The following is a 20,240-nucleotide window of genomic DNA, read 5'->3' as shown; positions in this document are numbered from 1 at the left end:
TGTACTTATGGTTCTGGAAACTCCCTCCAGGCATACCATATGGCATGTGATCCCCATTGTGTCCCATGTTCATGGTGTGCTCCTTCCCACAACTGTGATATGCAAGGGTGATGGGACTCCCAGTTACACAAACAAAGATATGTGGTTCACCCTTCCTGATAGCCACTGCAGAGTTTGTAGTTGTCAATGAGTTACTTTAACAAGCATAACTCCTTCCCTAGCTTTCTGGGGTGTTCCTCATTCACATAACTTTTACTTAAATTCCTGTATATATTAGCTGTATGAAGCAATAAGGTACAAGATAGTGGGACAGTTGTCATGCTGACAGTAGGCAGTGTAGCAGTTTTGAAAATTAAACCACAGAGTGCCAATATTTGTGAACGGCCTCCTGTATGCAATGTACTATCTGTGTACACATCAGAGCTATAGCTATGCTTGTACTTTTCCATGCAAGGCATGTGGCCTCCATACTTGTGCGTATAAAGCATGTATACATATGTAGATCTGTGGTGTATCACTACATTGTGTCACAAACCCGCATCCTTGTGCATGAGGCTACAATGTTAGTCTTTAAGTGGACCTATTGTATTGTTGTGGCTGCTTCTGGGAGTCTGAAAAATGAGGCTCCTGCATGTTGTACCAGGGAGAGATTAATTTCTCCACAGGGATTTTAAGAAGTGCTTGCTGGGTTACTACAATGCTCTTTGAAAAGAGCTGACAGGATGCAAGGTGACATAGTGTTGAGCAATGCCACTGTCATTACCTATTATGAACAGCAGCATCGTTGTTGATATAATGGCCTGAAATGGCACTGCTCATCCAGTGGGAGGCACAGATGTACTGTAAGTATTTATTGTTGGGTGTTGTGACCCATACCATTGTCTTCGGATATGTACATTCAAAACCACATCCAGCGCTAGGTAACCTAGGCAGTTGCCTAGGGTCTGTTGGATGGGGGGCACTGGCTAGGAGAGCTATCACATCATTTAATTAAAAAAAATTAAATCTCTTTTTAACAGCATTCTTCTGTAAAAATGCAACACAATCTGTGACTGTGCGTGTGTTGCTGCATGGACATCTACATTCTTGAGAAGCAGCGCGCATCAATGTACACTTATTGTTCCTGCTTCTTAAAGTTGCTTTTGGATTCTTCTTAACGAGATGCATGGAATTGCTTGGATTCTTCTTAACGGATCTTTAGAAGTTCAGACATACATTGCCATGAATTTTTTAGCTCTTGTATTTTAAGTATGAATAACAGAATGAAAACATGTCAATCTAAGGCAGTAGAATAAGGCAAACAGTTTTAATTTAACACTTTCAACTAAACAATCCTAGACTACTTCAGAATGAAACCTACTGAACACCAAATGACATTTAAATGCTAGAAAAGTCACACGACAAGTAGTAAGACTATCATATGATCAAATATATTTAAATACATTTAGAGACTGTGAATAAAAACAGTGGTAAAAAGCAAACTTATATAAAATACATTGCTAAACAAACTTTTTTTCTAACATAAAGCAGCATCCCTCATCTTTAACATACTCCCGAAGGAAAGGGAATCACTCCCACCTGGCTTTTCTGTTAGAAACATCTTGAATTGGAAGGCTGTAATAAGTGCAGATCCTACGTTATAAAACAAAATTGGAACTCAAATGTAGTTTGTTTTATAAAAGTAAAAAAGGAAAAATATTAAGAATTAACTGGATTGCATTCCCCACAGGGAAAGTAAAAAAAAAAAAAAATAGAATGTTTAAATGTGGAGTAGGGCATAAAGTTGATGTACAGCCACACACTCAGAACATCTTTGCCACTGGTCTGAACACCCTTCTGCTGTGTTGGTTACCAAGCCATGTTTTCAGATAAGTGCCTCGTTGGGGTTTCTTCTATTTCTTCCTTTTCTTGTGGTCATTGTGTTCATGCCATCCAGAAAGGGAAAATATCAGTATGGGAGGCAGACTTTCCATAAAGACCATCATGACCTGTGTCTGTTTTGCTTGAGTGTTCCCATGATCATACACAGTGGTCTATTTGTCAGGTGTTTGCGCCTAAGACCCTAGGTAGTTGTCTCGCCTCCTTGTCCATATACCTGCAGAACCAACATCTTAAGTTGCTGGCTTAGGGTGCTATGGCAGAATCCTCCTGTCTTGATGGCCAGCCATCTGCCAAAAAGTCCAAAAAGTTGGGTCTAATCAGGCTGCTATCCAGCCTCCCCTGGAATTTTCTCCTGTGGCTGTTGAAAACCTGAAGAGCCATCCAATAGTTTGTATTCCTCTACCACAGCCCTGTTGGAGGCTGGGAAGGATCCAGCTTCTCGCATGTCCTCAGAGGCTTTCCAAAAGTCTGTACCTGACACTGAGGGGGAACCTCTGTTGATTATATCTGAAAGTCAGAGGGGATTCATCAGATCTAAGTAAGAAAGAAGATTCCTACAACCATTGTAGAATCACACCAGGGGTTTGACTGTCTGAGGCTGTTTCAAGCAGATGATCTGCAGAAAAAGAAAAAAAAAGACAAAGCATATTTCTTCTATTGTTAAATATCCCCAGCATGAAAGGCAGAATTTCACTCAGAGTTTATTTAATGCTTTGATGGCCTTGAAGCCCCTCAAGGGGTCTCTGTTCCTGCTCCTGCCTGATCTTCCACTCCACTCAAGAGGCCTAGAAAACTGGATTCCTCAGATGAGGATCTGGACTCGGAGGAAGAATCCTTGACTTATTCTTCCCAAATCCCTTCCCCCTAGTTCTACGGTTCAGAGGGGGAAGACTCCATAAGTCCAAATACCCCTTTGGAAGAGCTCTCCCTTGGGGATACCATTGCCTGTATGATGGATTATTTTAAGTGAGATTGTTTTCAAGTCTCTGGGATTCAAAAAAAGAGTCTCCCAAATGTTCTGCTGTTCCTCCAATTCTGGCTGCCCTTCTTGATAACTTCTCGGTGGTGTCTGTAGCCCCTAACTCCCGGCTTCCTGCACCAAAGAAGACAGATGCTATAAAGTGCCTAAGGAGTGCAAATTTCTTCATAAAGGTCCTTCTGCTGACCTTCTCTAGTGTCAGTCTCCTGAAAACCCATCCGAGTTGTTGCCCTCCTCAAAGCTATTGCCTTCTGATAAGGATAATAGAGCTATGGTAAGGCTGGGCAAGAATGTTTAAAGTGCTGCCACTTTATCCTTTAGGGACATCAACTGCCAGACTCCTATGACCAGGTATGTTTTGGCTGCCCTTTCTCAGGTATGTAAGGTGGCTTCTGACCTTCCTATCTCTGACAGGAAGGCTTCGTCCTTTCCCTGCTGAGGTCTTCTCCTCAAGTTTCCCACCACTCAATCAAATGCAGCTGATGCCTCTTACAGGGCTGCTTCCTTGGGTTCCTTTCATTCAATTATGAAGTATTATTCTTTGCTTCACCTGATGGCATTAAGGCCAAACTTTTGAATGCTCCTTTAGATAATAAAAGCCTTTCTGGATCTGCAGCTGCTGCTGAGATTTTCAAGTCTTCGCAAGACAAGAGTAAAGCTTTGCAGAAGCTCAAATCTATTTTTGTTTCTTCTATTTCTAAATTTCACAGGAGTTATTCCTACAAATCTGCCATTGTTTGTAGACAATCTCTCCTTCCTCCTAAGGGCAAGAAGGGCTTTAGGCGCATGCCTCCTGCTAAGTCTACTCAGAATCTTTCCACTCAGAAACCTGTTTTCCAGGACAAGCCTGGTTCTGTTTGGCAGTTTGTTTCCTCCTTCCATCAGCCAGGCTTCATTGTCCCTCCATCTTCCCTCTCCATTTCAAATCGGTTGTGAATTGGATGTGAATCACTTCAAACTCTTGGGTTCTGTCCATCCTCTGTCAGAGATGTTTCATGGTTTGGAAGTCCCTATCTCCATTTTCAGGAATTCCTTAACCTCCTCAGGAACAGCTCTCTTATTTCACAGAAGTTCTTCACATTGGCTCAGGGCAACATTCAAGCCATGCCTCCTGCCCAGGTAAGTAAGGAATTTTATTCCAGAATATTTTTGGTCACATGAAAGGAAGAGCACATGGAGACCAATTCTGGATCTTTCCAAGCAGCGCACCTTTCACAAGATTCCTTCCTTTCAGATGTCATCTCTACAGCCATTATTTCCTTTTCTTCTACCCCATACCTTCCTGGTCTCTCTCTGGATCTCAAGGGTACATACCTTTACATCCCCACCCATCCCCTCATCATGAATTTTTTACATGTCTCTGTCTCTCCCTTGCATTTTCAGTTCTCTGCTTTGCCCTTTGGCCTCTCTGCTGCCCCAAGGGTATTCACCAAATGATTTGCTCCTGTCATTGCCTTTTGCAGGTTTTCAGGAATTCAGATTTTTCCCTATCTAGATGATTTGCCTATTCAAGCTCATTCCCACAATATTCTGCTTCTGGATTTCAAGTTTACTACTTCCCTGTTAGATTCTGGAGATCACCATAAACTTCCAGAAATCAGTTCTGACACCTTCATAGGATTATATTTTCCTTTGCTACAGACTTCAGTTTCCATGCTGGCATCTCTTGCCTGTCCCTATGGCTGTGTCTCTAATTGCCTTTTTTCAGTCCTTTTTTCCTCTGGAATCTGTCATGGACAGGGAATTTCTTAGGATTATCTTGTTCATGGCTCACACATTCCCCTGTTCCTTCTCTCCAGGGTCCACACGAGGAAGCTTCAGTGGTACCACAAGTTAGTGTGGCTTCAACATTGCCACCTCTTGGACTTCCCTTTAAGCTCAAGCTTCAGTGGTAGATTTGTCAACCTTCCCTTAACCTGGGTTTCCTTTTCAAACTCCAGTTCCAACTCAGAAGCTCTTTACAGATGCCTCAGAAAGGGGATGGGGTGCATCCCATGGCATCCTCAAGGTTCAGGGTTCCTGGCCTTCTCATCAGAGTTCAAACCACATTAATGTAAAGGAGATGAGGGCTCTGCTTCTGGCTTTTCAGGATTTTCATTACCTCTTTCATTGCAGGCCTCTCAAAGTTTTCACAAACAGTACCACAGTGATGTGGTATGTCAACAAGCAAGGGAGCACAAGGTCCTACCTTCACAGAATAGACATTCAGGTCTGGGATCTAGCTGTCCAGTATCAAGTGACTCCTTAGGCAGTTTACATTTTCTGGCAGACTCCTTGAGCAAGTCCAGCACCCAAACTCATGAATAGATGCTTCATAGAGATGTGTTCCTGGACATTGCCATTTGTGAGATATTCCTCAGGTAAATGTTTTCGCATCTGCTCTGAGCAGATAACTTCCTGTATTCTGTTCCAGATTTCCAAGTCCTCTGGCTTGGAAAGTGGATGCCCTGTCTTTTCCTTGGAAGGGTGTGTTTCTCTACTCCTTCCTTCCACTTCTTCTGTTACCATGAGTCTTGCACAAGATCAGGCATTTTATGCCCAGGGTGGTCAATGAGTTGTCCCTTAAACAATTCTGTTCAGCTTACATTTTTTTTTTTTTTTACTTCTCTGTTGTCTGCCAGGGAGGGAGTTCTTCACACCTTGGATTGGCATAGACTGCTCGGATATTATTTGAATAAAACTAAAGTTATTTGCAAATCCAAGCAGCTTTTTGTTGCCTTTCATCCCAGGACTTTGGGTTTGGCTGTTTCTAAGAAAACCATGTCTTCCTGGATTTCTAAGGCCATTTCATTTTGCTATTCTTTTTATGGAAAGTGCCTTTCCAAGTCAGTAAAGGCACATTCTATTCAGGCAGTTGTCTCCTCTGGTGCTTTTTTTCAAGAGTCTGGATACCAATTACATCACTAAGGCTATTGCTTGGTCCACCGTTCATACTTTTCCTAAGCATTACAAGTTGAATGTTATTTCCAGGGCATGCTTTTGCCAGGGCTATCCTGCATGGGCTTGTAGAGGGCTCTTCTGTGACTTCCTTCTCCCAGGCTTCATCTTGAGCTCTTGTACTCTCCCTTCTTTAAAGAATACAACAGTGATATGGAAGGACATAGTACCATTGTGTAAAATCTTACCATAACAGTAGATATCCTTCTTGCTGTTTCAGTATTTGCTCCCTCCCTCCTACCTTATGTTTTAGCTCTTGTCCTGTACGTTTCTTGTCCTCCTGGCTGAGGGGTTCTTCATTATTGTCTTCCCTTTTCTCCTTCTGGATGCACGTGTTCTACTTTTTGCTAAGGGCATTCTATTCCTCCTGCAGGTTTTTCAGTTCTGAGTGTGTGCGCCTGTACATCACCTTTATGCTCTATGCCTTGCGCGACGAACATACAATGCCTATCCGAACTAAAGACTTTGGTATACTGCCTGGACATTGGGCTATCATTGGAAGGAAATCCATCAGGTAAAGAATACTGCAACAGTGAAAAGAGGGACATTTATTGTTATGGTAAGATTTTAAATGCCCAAAGACGACCAACAGCAACCAAAACGAAAAAATTAAAAATATGTTTATTCACCATGAAATCATTCAGTAGGTGCTGAATTAAGACCCATAAGTTTGACCAACCTCATATGCAAATCAATGGAAAGACTTATGGAACTAATCAATCAGGACATAAGGAACCACCAAACACTGCACTGGTTTCAGTTTGGATTTGTCAAGGGCAGCTCATTCTTACTACCTGGTTGGACCTTTTTGAAAAGGTCACCAAAGTAATGGGATATTTGCATAAAGGGCCAAGTTGAGGTGGGACAGGTCAGCAGATACATTATTGATGAATAGGAAACACAGCAGTTGACCAATGATGGATCCTTGTTTGAACTCCCATGTTAATAGTTTGTTCAGACCAAAAGACAGGTTCCTAGGAGTACTAGGAATGTTCTGTTTTACAGAAAACTTTGAAGCAATCTTATCATATTTGGGCCAAAATTAATTTGCCAAGCTTGTAGAGGCACAGGATATGATTTACTGTTTTGAATGTTCTTCTCATATTAATGAACAGATCCCCCTGTTACTTTTGAATCACTCATGTTGTTATAAATGGTGTTAGTGGCTATGTAAAATTCTGTCATGGTACTGAAAGAAATGTATATAATCTCAAATTGCATTCATTCCATGTTCTAAATATCAACAACTAGATAATATATCATGTTTCAACAGAAACCAGTTTTGCTGAAACACAGGGACAAGCTTTAACATGGGTTCTGCAAGTTCTTCCCTCCTTGCAGCAGGCACTCAATAAAAGCTTTTGTTCTTTTTGTGATAGCCCTCTCAGCTGCTTCACGTCATTGAAGCATAAAGCCTAGACTATGATGCAGGGGACTTGTAGCATCGAGAGACAAAGCCCTGATATGTCACATGTGACCCAAGTTCAGTTAGTGGCTCATGTTGGAAGTAGGAACTGGCACTTGATGATAGATGTGAGCAGCTGCTACCTGCTTGACCCATCCTCAGAAATGGAGGCTTTACTCAGCACATGGAGGATGCCTAGGGGAAGTACTAGGTGTTTTCCTAGAGGAACTCCAAGCCAGCCGAGCAATTGCTAGAAGCTGTCTAAATGAACCACACCAAGCATATTTGTGCACGTTTATCTCAGAACAGCCTACACCTCAACAAGAAGAAAACTAAATCATAGATAAATCATACTAATTCATGGCTTCTGAAAACTTTATAAATATTGTCTGTAAAAGCTATGACAACAGTGCTCCAGAAATGTCTGTAATGGTGTTCAGTCACTTAACTCTTCCACATCGCCATTATTTGATATGCCACTATACTCCAGTGTTCATGCATGACTCCCATCTGTAGTAACCAATCCTCAATAATTAACACAGTCAGATGGTCCATTACTTCATTGCCATCGAAGACCTCTGATAATTACCATCTTACTGTAGTCAAAATCTACTTCCTAACTGTAACGTACTGTACTTTGACAAGCACTTAAACATGTGGATAACAGCTTCTATTTTTTTCACAGCAATTATATTAATCTTCAGTTTGTGCTAGCTGGAGCCATCAAATGTTACTGGACTCTTGTCCTGCAGTACATATTGACTGGATTCACTGCAGGAAACAGGAAGAAACTCATAACTGGATCAGGGTGAAGCCAGTAGGAAAATATTCAATGTGCAGCAAGTATGCAAAAATGGAGTATTCACTGATATCATAAAATGGAAATATATCCTTTTCTGTGAACAGTAAATGTTTAATAGTTTAAATGTGCCCTTTTCCACCCTTCTTATTTCATATTCACAGCCTCATCTGTTTTACATTTTTTTGTTAAAGAACTGCACACCAATCTGAATCACTCCTGTGATTTCTTTTTGCATGATGAATGGGGTTTAAATCTTTCCTTATCAGGATGATCTCATTCAGGCTTCCTCTCCTGAGACCTCCACTATATTGTTTGTTTCTTGTAAAGCCTGGGGTTTACCATAAACTTCCAAAAGTCTGTCCTGGTTCCTTCTCAGGATCATGTATTTTCTCAGTTGCAGGCTTCAGTTCATCCTTATACTGGCTTCCCTGCCTCTTCCCACGATGCTTTCTCTTCCCACCTTTTTCAATCACTTCTTCCTTGGGTTTTACTTACAGCCAGGGAATTTCCGTGTGGTTTCAGAATCATGGTTTCCACCATTCCTTTACTACCTCTAGCCAGGCTTCAATGAAAAAAACTTTAGTGGCTCCTAAAATCAGTTTGGCTCCAACATTGTCATTCTCTAGATTTTCTAGTCCCTTTTCTTCCATGCCTCAAACTCGAGCTACAGTGGTGGATTCATCAGCTGTCACTCAGCCCCCAATCACCTCTCAGGAATTTTTTTCTGAATGCCTCAGATATGGGGTGGGGAGCTTCTTTCAGTCCCCTCAAGGCCCAGGGTCTCTGGCCCCCTTATCAGAGGCAGACCACATCAGTATCAAGGAGATGAGGTCTCTCATTTTCATCCTTCAGAACTTTCATTCCCTTTTTCTTCAAGGGTCTCTCAAAATCTTTAAAGACAATACCACAATGATGTGGTACATCAAAAAGGAAGGGGGAACACAGTCCTCCCTCTGCTGCAGGTTACCTCTTCAAGTAGGGGATCTATCTGTCCAGTATCGTGTGACTCTTCAGACTATATACATTCCTTCAGAGCAAAATATAGTGGGAGACTCTTTGAAGAGGTCCAAAACACAGGCTCTCAAATGGATGCTTCCCAGAAATGTGTTTCGGGACATAGTCCATCAATGGGGTACTTCTCAAGTACATCTCTTTGCCTGTCCTTTGAATAGACAACTTCCCCTTTTTTGGGCCAGAGTTTGAGTCCTGTGGCCTGGAAGGTGGACACCCTATCCTTTTCTTGGATGGAGATGTTTCTCTTTGGATTCTCTCTTCCAAGTGTCCTTCTCAAGTTAGAGTCCCCCAAAATCTTGTTGGTGACTCTCTTCTGCCCAGACAGCATTAGTTCCCTCTTCTGCACCTAGTCAAGGGTAATCACCACAAGTTGCCTCACAGGGTGGACCTACTCACACAAGACAAAAGGTCTCTCATCCATCTTCACATTGTGGGTGATAGGGTTTTGAGCCCTTTTAGGCACCTTTTTTCTGAAGGCATGCTTAGGTTCTGCAGGAAACCTGCTACCAGGAAATCTTGTATGTCCAAATGGAAGTCTGGTGTCTTGCTCATAACTAGGATCCACTTTCTGTGGAAATCCCCCTAGTTCTCTCTTATTTGTGTGAATTGCTCCATGCTGAGTTAGCATATCCTTCTGTTAAAGTTCATCTTTCAGCAATTTCTGCTTGTCTGCCATTAGCTCCCCCTCTGGCCTCTAGGTTTGAGGTCAAGCAATTTCTTAGACATCCTTCTTATCAGACCTCCCTGGAAGCCTCCTCTTCCTTTCTGGGATCTTAATTTTGTTCTTGAAAAATTGAATCGAGCACCTTTTGAGCCCACAGCTTCAGCTTTCTTGCAACATTGTACTTGGAAGTCTGTTCTTCTTTTGACCCTTACTTCAGCTAGGCTGTTCCTCCTTTCTTAGTTTTTCGTAGGGAACAGGTGTCTCTTCATACAAATCCTCTTCTTATGCCCAAGGTGGTTAGTGAGTTGTATATTAATGAGTCTATTAACTTGCTCTCCCTTTTTCTTCTCCACAGTCTGCTAGTGAGAGGGTTCTTCACACTGATTTGCATAGACATAAGACTAAGGCCATTTGCAAGTCCATGCAACTTTTTATTTTCTTTCATCCCAGATCTCTAGGTTTGGCTGTTTCTAACTAAATCATTTCTTCTTGGATCTCTATGGTCATTTATTTTTTGTTAGTCCTTTCATGGGAAAAGCCTTTCAGCCTCAGTTAAAGCTCATTCTATCAGGGCCGTGGCTTCCCCCGGTGCTTTTTTAAAAGGATTGGGTACCAGTTCAATCCTTGAAGCTGCTACTTGGATGTCTGTCCATACATTTACTAAGCATTACAAATTGGATGTTTACAGAGCAAAAGCTGGTTTTGCCAGAGCTATCCTGCATGGATTTCTTGAGGGCTCTTCTGGGACTTTCTCCTCCCAAGTTTCCTCTTGGGAGCTCATACGCTCCCTTAGGTAAAGAATACTGCAACAGTGATATGGAAGGACATAGTACAGTTGTGTAAAATCGTACCCTAATATTAGATTTTTGTCACTCCCTCCCTCCTCCCCCTTCTGCTCTACTCTTAACCTTTTTCTCCTACTTCCTAGGACTGTTGCTCCTCCTGGGGCTCTTCAGTTCTTAGGTATGTATGTCTGTACATCACCTTTATGCCCTACACCTTGAGCGGGAAGCATACACATGACATATAATGTCTATACAATCCTAAGGCTTTTGGATATCTGCCAGACATTGGGCTTCCCTTGGCAGGGAATCCTCTTTAGTGAAGAATACTGCAACAGTGAAGAGGTCAACAACTGTTAAGTTAGCATTTTACACAACTGTACTTTACCCCATAAGGTTACAGAATGGGATATTCTTAAAAATAGGATTACAATAAACAGATGTTCAGAGCACCTTAAATACAACTTTGGCTAACACATTTCCAAAAGAACTGCCGTTCTGAGAAAAACAAATGAAGAGATATCCAGTTGCCCAGTTAATGGCCATCCATGTGCAGACTGTTCATTTGGGGTTAAACAAATGAAAATGGATTCTGATATCTTGACTTTCCAAGTTTCTCTGAGTTTTGACAATCTCAGACTTTGTAATAATGGGGGGTATAAGGGAAGTGTTGAAGGATGTAGCAGGAAGCTTTTTATAGAAGATAAAACAAATCAAAAGTTCTGAAAAGTTATCAAGGAACAGCTGAATATTTTTTAATTGGATGATTGTTACTGGGACCAGCTATATGTGTAACATCCAGCTGTGAAACTGGACTATCCTGTACTATCAGAGGAATGAATACTAAACAATGAAGCTGATGATTTTGTAGTATCTATTGCTTATGATAGAAATTCATTAATGGCCTGAAAAACATGGCTTATATGGAATTTTAGACTGAAATAATGCAAATGATAGAAAAGTAAATAAGCCACTAGTAGACACATTTCAAGCTGTAAGATGAATCTTATACTTCCACTATTGCTGGACTATGGCAATGTTCACCGGTGTCTACCTTATTGAAAACAATATGCTTCTGCAATTTATAACGGATTCTTTGAAAAACAATTATCTAAAATTAGGTTTGTAAATGCAATTGCTTTTCTCTCCACCATTGCAAGCCAGAAGGTAGGCAAAGTATAGTTTACTGAATGTCAAGGTCTCAACTGCAATACTTCTGGGACTTAAGCTTCAAAACTTCTGTCAAATACCCGAACATCTGAATGAACGAAGTACGCTTGGCTCACATCTCATGCATACACAATCTCACACTATTCACACAACATGCACATACGAGCATACATATGCATGCCTGCAAGTACACACACATTTTTTCATGTATGGTAATCTTTGTGTCCCTAAACCGTCATACATTATTATTATTATAAATTTGTGGTTGGCATTTCAAAGAAGATGGGTAATGGTGACTATCTTTTTTTTTTTTTTTACCATTTTTTCTTCCATTGTCTATCCCTCTCCTGGCCATTCAGCTCATTTGTACTCCATGACTGGATGAATGTTGACTGCAGGGGTGATGATTTAGACAGCCATCTGGGATAGTTTAAGCTTCCTCTGGTTAAGCCCCACTTCACAACATGCACGTAGGGAAGCACTGGGGAGGGGACATGCAGTGGGCTCACCAGAGAGAATGTCCCCTCAATTTTGCAAGGGGCCTTCCCTCCAAACAGCCCTGCCTCCCCTGCTGAAGCAATTGGCAGTGCTTTCTAGAGTCACCAGTGGTGAAATTGCACTATTGAATTGAAATGGATTATGCAACTTGACTCACATACATTTCTAGGACTTAACGCCTATGTATCTCTGAGACCAGTACTTGAGTTAAATAACATACAATAGCTTCAGGATATATTCTGTGTTCCATTTGCCTTACAATTTTTTCACTATTGTGATATATATGAATAAGCTATCATATGCTTAATTTTATTCTTTAGATACTTTTAAACATTGTATTTATTTATTCCAGCCTTAGTCATATATACATTTATAGTAATGTCCCCCTTTTTTAGTTTTACATTGACATATATATATATACATAGTTTTTCTGTATATGTATTTTTGTCTGTGACACATATTTTGATGTGTTTTTGAATTTCATCTTGCCATATAACATCACTATATATTTTCAGTCATATACCTTAAGTATGTAGATTATATTCTTATTTATGTATATGTTATGTTGTATGGGTTTATATAGCAACGGGACATATGAATTTTAATGGCATTTATATGCCTAGTATTTAGAGACTAACGTAATATTGCTGCAGCTCATTATCAATATGAACGATGTTACTTATACAATCATACACATATATTTACATTAGATGTTTTTATAATGTGTTTGAGTGATGTCTTAGTTTCCATGAAGCATCGCTCCAGAAGTTATTATTCTTGACGTTGTCCTTCTAAAAAATTTTTTGTCGAAACTGTATACTTTGGATGCTTAGGAGCTTAGTAGAGTTATGTGGACTATGTAGTCACGAGTTTTAACTACAATAGGCTCTAGCATTCTTCACTACATCAATTTTGAAATGATATCATTATAATTGAGACTTGTATTTGAATGCAAGTCTTTTATAAATTAATGTATATATGTTTTCAGGTTGATCTACATAGAAATGAGTTTAAGTGATACTTCGGCTTCACTGAAGCTTTGTTATTATAGTCTATTGCTGATTTGTCTGGAGTTCTTTTGTTGACATCAACATCAAGATTATGTGTTCTGAATGTTTAGCGATATAGTAACTTTGTCTGAACTACATAATGTTTGATTCCAACAATAATAGCTTTTTAATATAGTTATGCATTTTTTAATGCTTGTGTTCTGAACTAAGAAGAATGCAGTTGAGGTATGTGTTTAATTACGAACTGCTTTTAACACGCTAATTGCTTAATTAATTGGTTTATTTCCCGCCTTGCTGTCCTAGCAAGGAGTATATAATGGGTTTGCATTTTGTATATAATGTTGTCTGATGAAGCGTGGGAGGACCCACGCGAAAGCGCTTACTTTTTGGTTCATAATAAAGACTTTTCCTGTTGGATTTTACTAGAACTTATTCATCATTATTTCCATCGTGGTTTGGTACTCCTTTTACCATTTTCTTCACTATTGTGTGTGTACTAGAGTGTGTTTAGCCTCTCCCCATCCCCTGGAAAGGTGAAGCAAGTCATGCTCCTTCACATTTCTCCCACCCAGGCTCTTCCTGTGTCAGAGCTGCTAATGAGCACCAGTTACCTGGGTCAGAGATAGAACACCATCCCTCTTTGGCACAGACCCAGGAAGGATAACAATAACTACTCAGTGTTCTGCAGACACAACATGCACCTTGACAAAACAATCACCCATTTCATATTCACAGAACGTTTACACAAACATATATTCATCTTCATAATCTACATACACTACCACATGCAACATCAATTAAAACATAATTTCATTCATACACTGGTACTTATATTTTGATAGCCCCAGACAAAAGGAAATGCACTGCTTATTTCTCTGATCTGCAGATGTTGTCCTTGCTATGCCCCAGGTCCAGTTGTTCACCCTTTCATTTATCCTGGTGATGTCTGTAAAACTTGGAAAACTAATTGTAATTTTCATCTCAAAGCCAGTTCATCTCTACTTAGCAATAATTATTACTGTCCAATCTCTCTACTTCCTATACTAAGGTCATGGAAAGCTTCATATGAAACAAACTCTGGGCTGTGTTTTGACCTATGGGATCCTGGTAAGATGCCAGCAGTCTATGAACCAGGAACCAGCAAAAACTACTAAGTTCCAAGCCTAAAAACACAGTCTCCATGATATACCAGTGACAGGATAAAATTGTATTAAGCGCTTTCGTCAAAGCATGTAACACTTGACTTCATCAGAACATAGAACTCCTAACACAATACCATTTAAATACAAAATTGAAAATGACACGTGACTTTCTCATCCAATAAAATATCAAAACAAGTACAAACATTATCCAAATGTACAAATCTTAAAAAACTAAACAACCTAAAGGAGTGTGTTTGTACATAACCAAACCCTAAAACACTTTCTAAAAGTTTAAGAAAACATATAAAGTAACAAAAGCTTTCGTAGCATGTATACTTAGTTAAACTGTGCAAGACTGAAGCCTCAAAAGGCTTCCAATACTGACTATATCATTAAGACCTGGGAAGACAGTAGCATTGAGTCTAATTTGCCAACATAATTCTTTAAACTCAAGCAGGTCTTCCCATGATCTTCCTCTGATGTCAATATGTACCCCTTCAATCACCACAAATCTAAATTCGTGGTCCGGATGTTTCAATACACACAAATGTGTTGTTCATCTTTAAGGATGTCTTTGAGCATGATGTCAATGTATTTCCCTAAACTATGGGTATTAGAGCCCCTTGCACTAACAATGGGTCTCATAGGTGGGTTACAAAGGTCCTTATGTATCTTCGGCATGACTTTCAAAAAAGTGATGGAAAGGATGGATAAGGATGAACAACATACTAGTTTTAGGAGTACCAAGAAGTGTGTTTTTTGTGCCCAATGTAAATTTTTGCTGAATATAGACGAAATAAGGATCAGCAATGTTTATATCAGGCCCAATGGGAGATTTTCCTATAACTCGAAGGGGGTGGTATATGCTGCTTTATGTACTAAATGTAGTGGATACTGTATAGGGAAAATTAAAAGAAGGTTGAAAGACAGGATTTACGAGCATATGAGGGATTTAAGTAACCTCAACACCAATAATGTATTATTTAAACATGTATTGAAACATCCGGACCACAAATTTAGATTTGTTCCTCTCTGTTTTCACTGGCTGGTGTGAGTAAGCACAAAATTATTGTTTTATGAAATCACTCCCCTTCAGCTATTTAAATTTATTGACTACTCCACTGTATTCCATAGTACCAGAATACAAAAGTGCCCACCCCCTTTCAATTTGGCTTGCTATTTTAAAAATAATGGCTGTCCACTTAGATGGCTAAATCTTAAAGTTACCCACTTTCATATCTAACTGCTTAGTGTACACTGCAGTGTTTAGGATAAACCATTTTTTTTATCTTACCTTTAAACATATATTGCAAGACCACCATTTATTGGAGCGCCCACATTTTGCCTCTCAGTAGTCATACTGGGATTCATGCTTCTGTTTCTCCTGGTGAGAGAAGAAGTACATGGACATTCTTTCCTGGAGACTGCTGATGACCAGGAAGCCTGATAACTGCTTTATACATGACCACTTAGAGTCTGTGCTTATAGTCCGGTCCTGGTTGACAGAGGGAGCAGAATGCATTGATTCCTTACTGTTTCTGGTTGGAGAGTGAGTGCCTGTGTTTAATGTTCCTGATTGGTCTGGTTGCTATTCAAGGCATCAACCAGGAAAAGGCTACAAGCCTACAGACCCCTTGCATCATATATCATATCATATGTCTACCATATTTTAAGCTCCACTTTAATTTTATCCTTTATTTGAGTTGATCTACTCCTTCAATGTTTCATTTATTTCAGTCAGCTCTGAGCACATTTGATTTATATTTCCTTTAAATTACTGGAAGCTATGTCTGTACCAGAGCTGGAACTTGAACTGCTTTTTGCTGAACAGCTTCAGGATTCTTACCAGTCAGTGTTTTCTCTTCACCTTATCTAGTTGATTTTCCTTCAAGTTGTCTAAGTTTCTTGTTTGTTGGCATCCAGGAAGTATATTTACCAGCCAGTAACTGAATTTTACTAAAACTGTCAGAATTATTAGGTCTTGTCTCTTTTTATTTTTTCAAACTGGGAGAGCTGAAGTTAAGCTGTTGATCAGTGTGCATTCATCTTGTAAGATGAGGCTAAAATATAACTGTGCTTAAGAAAACAACTTAGGCTGTTCATGCAATGGTAAATTATTGTTCTACCTCTAAAAATTATTTTACAAGAAAAGGTATTGAGAAAGCATTATGTGAAAAGCTGCAGTCTTACCTATCCTTGAATGGTCTCCAATATCCACACCAGTTTGGATTTATAGCTGGACTTAACATTGATATAGCCCATTTTAGGGGTAGTTAATGATCTTCCAGTGATGATGGATTAGTAATCATAATCCATCTTGTCCCTCCTTAATATCTTCTCTGAATTTGACATCATGGATGAGGGCATCCTTATTGTTAGCCTGCATACCAAATGTGGACTTTTCTCCACAGTTTTTGGTTGTTCATCTCTTATCTGTTAAAGAGCTTATGGTGAGTTGACTCAATTAAGCCCTTTGGGAGCTACTTGCTGTGCAGTAGTATGTCAGAAGGCTTGATCTTACTTTTTTACTGTTTGTGCTATGTATGTTACTAGTGGGTAACATTTGAAGGAGGGAGGCTTAACTGAAACTGCTATGGCACTAATGATCAGCTTTCCCTATCCAACAAATCACTGCTGAGGACTATCTGGAACTAATTATCCATTGGGTGAATCATGACTGTTTGAATTAATTGCAGCCAAGACACAGGCCATGGTCATTCATGCCATAATACAAGCATTTGCTACCCTATATGCTTTCCCACCTATATCCTTTATGGGGCAACAGGCTGGTGCATAAATGTTCTAGGAGTGCTTTTCAGTGACCTTCATAAGGACCTTGTCATGCCACTCATGTGGGATCTATATTGGACAGCATTAACAGCATACTTGACTTTTACGTTTTTAGTTCGAATAGATTGCGCCCTACATGATACTTGTCCTATCAGCTACTTAACCAGAGAGGGGCTACTTTTGTTGCCTAGAATGCATCTTAAAAGTTTGGAACTCTATTTTGCCTATTATGTCCCATCCCTACCAAATTACATAACTGGTTTTGAATATATGCAACATCAAGGACTCATTTTGGAGATACCAAAAATATTCCTACTGTATCAGATGTTTTTTTACAATATGCAATGGGTCATATTTTAGAGTTGTTTTTGTATATGATGTTTTCAACTTTTGTGCATTGCGTTTACACCTCCTGATACTTTATGTTAAAGTGCAGCATAATAAAAATACCGACTAATATTCACTGTACTTTCAGTAAAGCCAACAATGTCCTTACTTATGAACTATCTTAAGTATAAAAGTGAATATATATTGAAGAATCTACAAAGCTTAGACAGATCTTTGCTACTTTGCTAAATATCAAACAAAACAAAAGTTAATGCACTCTGCATACTTGATATCTATTTAGATAAATTAATTCAGAAAATATCACAAATATCGGTTTCAGGAAGCTGATGAGTTTATTATTGTGCTGTATGCAAATTTAAACAGCTTATCGCTGGAGATGGAATTCAGTTCACTGACAAGAATGTCTCTCTGTTCAGAGCTCTAGTCACAGACAGCTTAAGTATGTTTCATTCCTAGATGACTTCAGTATTGAGCTGTTTCAGTTGTTTCCATTGATGTATTCTGTTTTTATCTTTTCCAGGTTCTCCTGTTCCTGACAGCAGTAATTGTGTCACTGTTCATCATTTATCTAGATCTGAAGTTTTCCGAACAATGGAACACGATCTATATTTCATTAAAGGTGAGATGTTGCACCATACATTCTGAAAGTACAAAAGTAGAGGCTATATGTCTTCTGGATATGTCAGTAAGGTAGGATTTTACTCTGTATAATGTGTTTAGTTGTGTGATAAAAAGTGGTTGAATTTCATCTGGTCATCTATGATGACACAAAGTAATTTTGTGTTGGTTTACTTTTTCAATAACCATGTTGTTAGCAGAGATTATAGGGAATAGTGTTGTTTTAGTAGTGATATGTTTTTGGGGTGAAGAGCATTAATTTAGTTTTATAAGGATTTAGAAGTAGCTATGAATTGTTTAGCCATGTTTCAATCAATACAAAGGATTGTTGTGTAATATCTTGAAGTTTAGAGAGAGATTTGGCAAAGCAGATTAAGGCTGAGTCATTTGCATATTGAACTAGGGTAGCATTTTTCTAGCATTGTAAAGGTCATTGATAAATATGTTGAAAAGTATGGGGTCTAGTATAGATCCTCGTGGGACACCAGAATGCACAAAGTATTTAGGTATTTGTTTAGGAAATCAATGTAAGGATCACTTAAGACTTGAATTAAAGATGCAGAAGAAAGGTAATTTTTGAGATTGAAAATGAAAGGAATAGAGCTGGATTGGAGAGTGCTGTCTTTATTCTGTGCTGCTTTGCTATATATTTTGTGTCTTGGTGCATATTTTCCTACTGTGGTACATATTTATATCTGGAATGTAGTAAACCTACTGTTTCATGTGACAGATTGAGACCTCCAAGGGAGGCAGGTGGTTTAAATATACTGGTACAGAGTTGTATTATGAGGCTATACAATTGATGATTATATACTTGCTGTCTATTCAAAATTATGATGCTAAATGGAAATACTGAGGCTGATTACAGGAAATTAGATTAAAACTGAGAGATTCTTTCCAGATGCATTATGCCGGAAGAGTGACGGCATCCTGCAGCATAAAGCAGGTACTGGTGATACTATAGAATGTATTAGGAGTATAGAGGTAAAACCTCGGTCAATTTTTTCATACCTTTGGGTGAACATAAATTGGGAATTTTGGGGCAAGCTGGTATGAGATGTTGAAGAAATAGAAATAAAAGACTGATTTATTAAGCATAATTGTAGTCTGGTGATAGTTGATATATGTCGGTACAGTCTAAACAGAAATATGGGATGCATGCATTTAACTGGAACATGAAAGCATGCTTTGCATGGCAAGACAAATTGGTATGACTGAAATACTGGAAGATAACCCATCTTTGGTGGCATCTTTTATCAGTGGGAAGGGAATTGTACTCCAGTAATGAAAGGATTAGGGCTCATTAAATGAGGAGATTGTTAGGAATCTTGGGAAAGACTAGATTACTTTATTGGAAGTAGGGATAGATGAGGTAATGTAAAGACAAGTTTTGTTGTCATGTAATTCAAGTGGTTAAGAATATTTGAATAGAATTGTCTGTAGAAATTTGTTTATAATGCACAGTGGTTAAGGAGGATGATTTTGCAGATGGATTTACAATGTTGAAAATATATTTTGGTTGTGTACCAGATTATCTTTGAAGAAGAGTTGAAAAAAAATAATGGGATATTGGAATACAAATAACATTAACATTTTAGTACATTTTATTGGAATATGTAAATGATTTGGAATGTACTAAATTAAAGGGGGCAGTATTTTTTATTCTTGCTGGGTGCTAAGAAAACCAGGTGCTCATTGTGTGCATTCCTCATTGATAGATGAATATCTAGTTACTTGAATTGGTGGCTAATGCTTAGATTATCATGATGTGTGTGGTGTTTCTTATTAAAAACCACAAATGTATAAATTATTGTTAATATGCACCACACTGAAAGAAGAGTACTCGGCAATTTCTAACTGGTCAGTGCATTGGCATGTATTGTACTAGATAAACGATTTATAACAGTGAGTATATAATCAGTGTATTGACAGGTATCAGGTGCTTGTTTTATGTTATTTTTTCCTTAATAACCAAGGACAACTGATTGTTATGATTTGAACTGCGTAGTTGTTAAATGAAGTTGAACTGCGTAGTTGTTCAATGAAGCTGAATGTAATAAACACGTTTACTTAATGTGTACAATGCAGGTATTTATATAACATGCTTAGAGATTAAATGGTTCTCTAAAAATCTTTTTTGAGGTTGTATAATATTTTAGCTGAAAGTGAATTATACATTTCTTGAGAGTACTGGGACAAA

At 38.9% G+C, this 20,240-nt stretch overlaps 1 protein-coding gene across 1 annotated transcript in view; it reads left to right on the top strand.

Annotated features, from left to right (window-relative positions):
- Positions 1-20,240, top strand: part of LOC122789859 (glycerophosphoinositol inositolphosphodiesterase GDPD2-like) — a 502,465-nt gene that overhangs the window by 450,517 nt on the left and 31,708 nt on the right. Inside the window, exon 6 of the mRNA XM_044057293.1 lies at positions 17,943-18,041. Within this exon, the coding sequence (XP_043913228.1) occupies positions 17,943-18,041 (99 nt within the window). The remainder of the gene's footprint in view (positions 1-17,942; positions 18,042-20,240) is intronic.

The sequence above is a fragment of the Protopterus annectens genome, chromosome 15.part0 (genome assembly GCF_019279795.1).
Source record: "Protopterus annectens isolate FY-2018-M chromosome 15.part0, PAN1.0, whole genome shotgun sequence".
Classification (NCBI taxonomy): domain Eukaryota; kingdom Metazoa; phylum Chordata; order Ceratodontiformes; family Protopteridae; genus Protopterus; species Protopterus annectens.
Note: the sequence above shows the minus strand (reverse complement) of the source record. Positions and strands in the feature narration are given on the sequence as shown.